The sequence below is a fragment of the Macrobrachium nipponense genome, chromosome 37 (assembly GCF_015104395.2).
Source record: "Macrobrachium nipponense isolate FS-2020 chromosome 37, ASM1510439v2, whole genome shotgun sequence".
NCBI lineage: Eukaryota > Metazoa > Arthropoda > Malacostraca > Decapoda > Palaemonidae > Macrobrachium > Macrobrachium nipponense.
Window position 1 is genome coordinate 43,448,973 of NC_061097.1, and position 4,332 is coordinate 43,453,304.

General features: G+C 43.7%; 1 protein-coding gene across 1 annotated transcript in view; it reads left to right on the forward strand.

Annotated features, from left to right (window-relative positions):
• Window positions 1-3,838, forward strand: part of LOC135209359 (aggrecan core protein-like) — a 35,266-nt gene extending 31,428 nt beyond the window's left edge. The window contains exon 3 of the mRNA XM_064242057.1: window positions 3,337-3,838. Coding sequence (XP_064098127.1) covers window positions 3,337-3,838 — 502 coding nt within the window. The remainder of the gene's footprint in view (window positions 1-3,336) is intronic.
• The last annotated feature ends 494 nt before the right edge of the window (window positions 3,839-4,332 follow it).

Consider the following 4,332-nt stretch of genomic DNA (forward strand, 5'->3'; position numbering starts at 1 on the left):
GAGGAGACCGAGATGGAGAGAGAGAGGAGAGAGCGAGAGAGAGAGAGAGAGAGAGAGAGAGAGAGAGAGAGAGAGAGAGAGAGAGAGAAGTCAAAATTTAAACTAAGATTGACGCGTAAACTCTTTGAATTTTATGTTAAGTCGAACGAGAAAAGTATAAGAATAAAAATCATAATAATAATAAATAAAATAGAAAGAGTGAGGGGGAAAAAAATGTAGAATTCTTCTCGAAATGATGGAAAGAGTTCCTTCTTGAGATCCGGCTGGAAGGAGCTTTCTCTTTCTCGCCATCTCAGGCGACTCGGAAGGCAGGAACGACTGCTGCTCTTCAGTGCGCTTGAACACTCAGTGATCACTCATTTCTAAAGACCGCCGTTTATTCCGCAAAGCGTTCGTTGGCAGTTGCATTCAGTGCAAGCAGCTTCAAGACGCATACAAAAGCACGCACACACATACAGATATATATATATGCTTAAAAAATCACCGAGTAGAAGCACTTGACTTCATTATATAAGCGAATACCACAGAAATAATGACAGGCAGAAAGTCAGTACCAAGCGTTATATATGTGTGTATATATATTTATATATATACATGAATAACTTAATCACGAAATATATAAAACGTGATGCTATAGTCCTCGTTTTTCACATTTCCCCCTATATATATATACCCCTATATATATATATATGATATATATATATATCTATATATATATTATATATATATATATATATATATATATATATATATATAAATATATAATATTTAAAAATTTATTAATATATATGAAATATGAAATGAATAAAGAATTCTTTGGCAAAAAAAAAAAAAAATGTAAACTGAAATTAGATTAACTACGGTCCTCCTGACAGACCGTTGTAGTGATGGTGATGACGTCACCAGGAAAAAATTGCCGAAAATTCGCTCTCCGGGAAAATTAAACGCCCTCCCTTTTCAATTGTTGCTTCTTTTTCCTCGTCCGCCAGGTGTTTTGAAATGTCCTCTTGTCTTCCCTCAATCTGGACAAAGCTTTACTCCATTTACGAGGTAGCTGTATTTCGCAGGCAAAAGGGGCGTTATGTTTTCAGTCTAATTGGGGTTTCTTTTTTTCCCTCGCCTTCCGATTCCATTTCTGGTGAGTTTCAAAAGCCAAATCGTTGAGAAGTAGGCTCGCTTAGGAAGGCTCTAACTCTCTGGCGCCAACTCTTTCATTGCTTAGAACTGGAAGGCTCTACCTTTCTGGCGCCAACTTCTCCACTTGCTAAGAACTGGAAGGATCAACCTTTCTGGCGCCAACTCCTCCACTTGCTTAGAACTGGAATGATCAACCTTTCTGGCGCCAACTCTTCCATTGCTTAGAACTGGAAGGAACAACCTTTTTGGCGCTAACTCCTCCACTTGCTTAGAACTGGAAGGCCCAACCTTTCTAGTGCTAACTCCCTCATTTGCTTAAAACTGGAAGGATCAACCTTTCTGGCGCCAACTCTTCCATTGCTTAGAACTAGAAGGACCAACCTTTCTGGTGCTAACTCCCCCATTTGCTCAGAACTGGAAGGCTCTACCTTCTGGTGCCAATTTCTTCATTTACTCAGAACTGGAAGGCTCTACCTTTCTGGCGCCAAATCCTCCACTTGCTAAGAACTGGAAGGCCCAACCTTTCTGGTGCCAACCCCTCCTCTTGCTAAGAACTGGAAGGGCCAACCTTTCTGGTGCCAACCCTTCCTCCTGCTAAGAACTGGAAGGCCCAACCTTTCTGGTGCCAACCCCTCCTCTTGCTAAGAACTGGAAGGCCCAACCTTTCTGGGCGCCAACCACTCTACTTGCTTAGAACAACCCTCCACTTAGAACCGGAAGTCTCTGGTGCCAACCACTTCTCTTGGTACGGACTGGAAGGCTCAGCCCATCTGACGGCATTTCTCGGTAAGTATTTAACATTTTCCCTCTCGATCTTTTGCAGAATATCTTACACGAGGCTGAAAGAGCCTTTGAGTTCATTATTTAATGGCAATTTCAGAGGCTGGACTTTCTCTCTATCTCTCTCTCGTAGGAAGACCAGCTTTTCCTTAATTTTTGTTCTTTCTTTTTTCGCCAGGATGCTGTGTGTGCTTTTCTCTTTGGACTTTCTCTTTCACTTTTTTTTCAGTCTCTCTCTATCTCTCTCTCTAAATGTATGACAAAATTTTTATTGATACATTATTCTGGTTCTCGTCAAATTCCAGACCCTTTGTCATACCTGGGTGTGACCACCACGAGTCACTGCTCAGGGCAAAGAGCCACATCGCGTGAACTGGAGCACAAAAATATTGGAAGCCAAAATAATGTCATATTCAGTATAATTTTCCATACATGAAATGTTAATTGAAATGTCAACAAACGTCAAAATTCACACACACTATTACACCGTTGCCTCAAATAACTTGCAAAACAAGTTCCCAAGGACGCTGTGAAATATTTAGGGAAATTCAGAGATAGTTTTGCCAGAGAACATATGTAGGCTTCTCCAAAAGCGAAGGAGGATTGAATTAAACGAAAGAAAATCATCAGAAATACAAGAGATTTATTCGTAAACTCAGTATTAATCTTCTCTCTCTCTCTCTAGGTGCGGTTTCAGCCTCTGCTCACTTGAGCTCCTAAACACGCCCTTTCTCTCTTTCTCTCTCTGTATGTGTGTGTGTGTGTGTATTCGCAAAATTAATCCCAAATTGCTAAATTTAGAGTACTCCAATTTATACCATCGTGTTACCACTCTCTCCCCCTCTCTCTCTCTTGGTATTTACAAAATTAATCCTAAATTGCTAAATTCAAAGTTTTCCAATTTATACCATCGTGTTTCCACTCTCTCTCTCTCTCTCTCTCGCTCTCTCTCGGTATTCACAAAATCAATCCCAAAGCGCAAAAGTTAGAGCATTCCATCCTAAACCTTCTACTTCGGGGAAAAATAAGTGATACACTTCCCTCCCCTATCTTTCCCCCCTCCCCTCTCCTTCTTGCCAGTCGGGTGGATCTGGGAGAGGGGTCGGGGTAGGGGGAATGAAGAGAAGAAGAAGAATTCTAGCCTCGACATCGAATTTCACCGTTCGACTTTCATTGAGCTCACCCGGAACTGCCAGAGAAGCGGATTCCGCCTCGCGTCCTTGGAAAGTAAGAGTTCGTCAACGCGAGACGCCTTCGTTATCGCTCACCCCGCCGCCGCTGCTGCTGCTGCTGCTGCTGCTGCTGGTCCTGGTCCTGTTACAGGCCGACGTAGCGCTCCTGAAGGAGGTGGTGGTGGTGGTGGTAGGGGCCGGGACGATGTGATGAAATAGCTGATAATGGAGAAAGACGACGACGAAGAAGGCTAGATGAGGTAGCTGCTGAAGGAATACGAGGACAAGATGAAGTTACTGGGGGCGAACTGCAAGCCAAATTAGCTGCTGAAGGAAGACGAGGGCAAGCCAGATTAGCTGCTGAAGGAAGACGAGGAGAAGATGAAGTTACTGGGGGCGAACTGCAAGCCAAATTAGCTGCTGAAGGAATACGAGGACAAGATGAAGTTATTGGGGGCGAACTGCAAGCCAAATTAGCTGCTGAAGGAAGACGAGGACAAGATGAAGTTACTGGGGGCGAACTGCAAGCCAAATTAGCTGCTGAAGGAAGACAAGGACAAGATGAAGTTACTGGGGGCGAACTGCAAGCCAAATTAGCTGCTGAAGGAAGACGAGGACAAGATGAAGCTGCTGGGGGCGAACTGCAAGCCAAATTAGCTGCTGAAGGAAGACGAGGACAAGATGAAGTTACTGGGGGCGAACTGCAAGCCAGATTAGCTGCTGAAGGAAGACGAGGGCAAGCCAGATAAGCTGCTGAAGGAAGACGAGGAGAAGATGAAGTTACTGGGGGCGAACTGCAAGCCAAATTAGCTGCTGAAGGAAGACGAGGGCAAGCAAAATTAGCTGCTGGGGAAAGGCGAGGACAAGATGAAGTTGCTGGGAACGAATTGCCTGCCAAATTAGCTGCTGAAGGAAGACGAAGGCAAGCCAAATTAGCTGCTGAAGGAAGACGAGGACAAGATGAAGTTACTCGGGGCGAACTGCAAGCCAAATTAGCTGTTGAGGAAATGCGATTACCAGCTAAACTAAAAGACTGAATCAAGCTAAAGAAGCTGCCGGCGAGTGACTTGAGCAAGCTAAAATGACTGTTGAAGGAAGACTAAAGCAGAGCACTATAGCTGCTGAAGAAATGCACGAGTGAGCCGAAGTAGCTGCTGAATAAAGACTAAAGCAAGCTAAAGGAGGTGCTGCAGAGCTAAATTGGCTTCTGAAGAAAGGTGAATACAAGCTAAATTAGGTGATG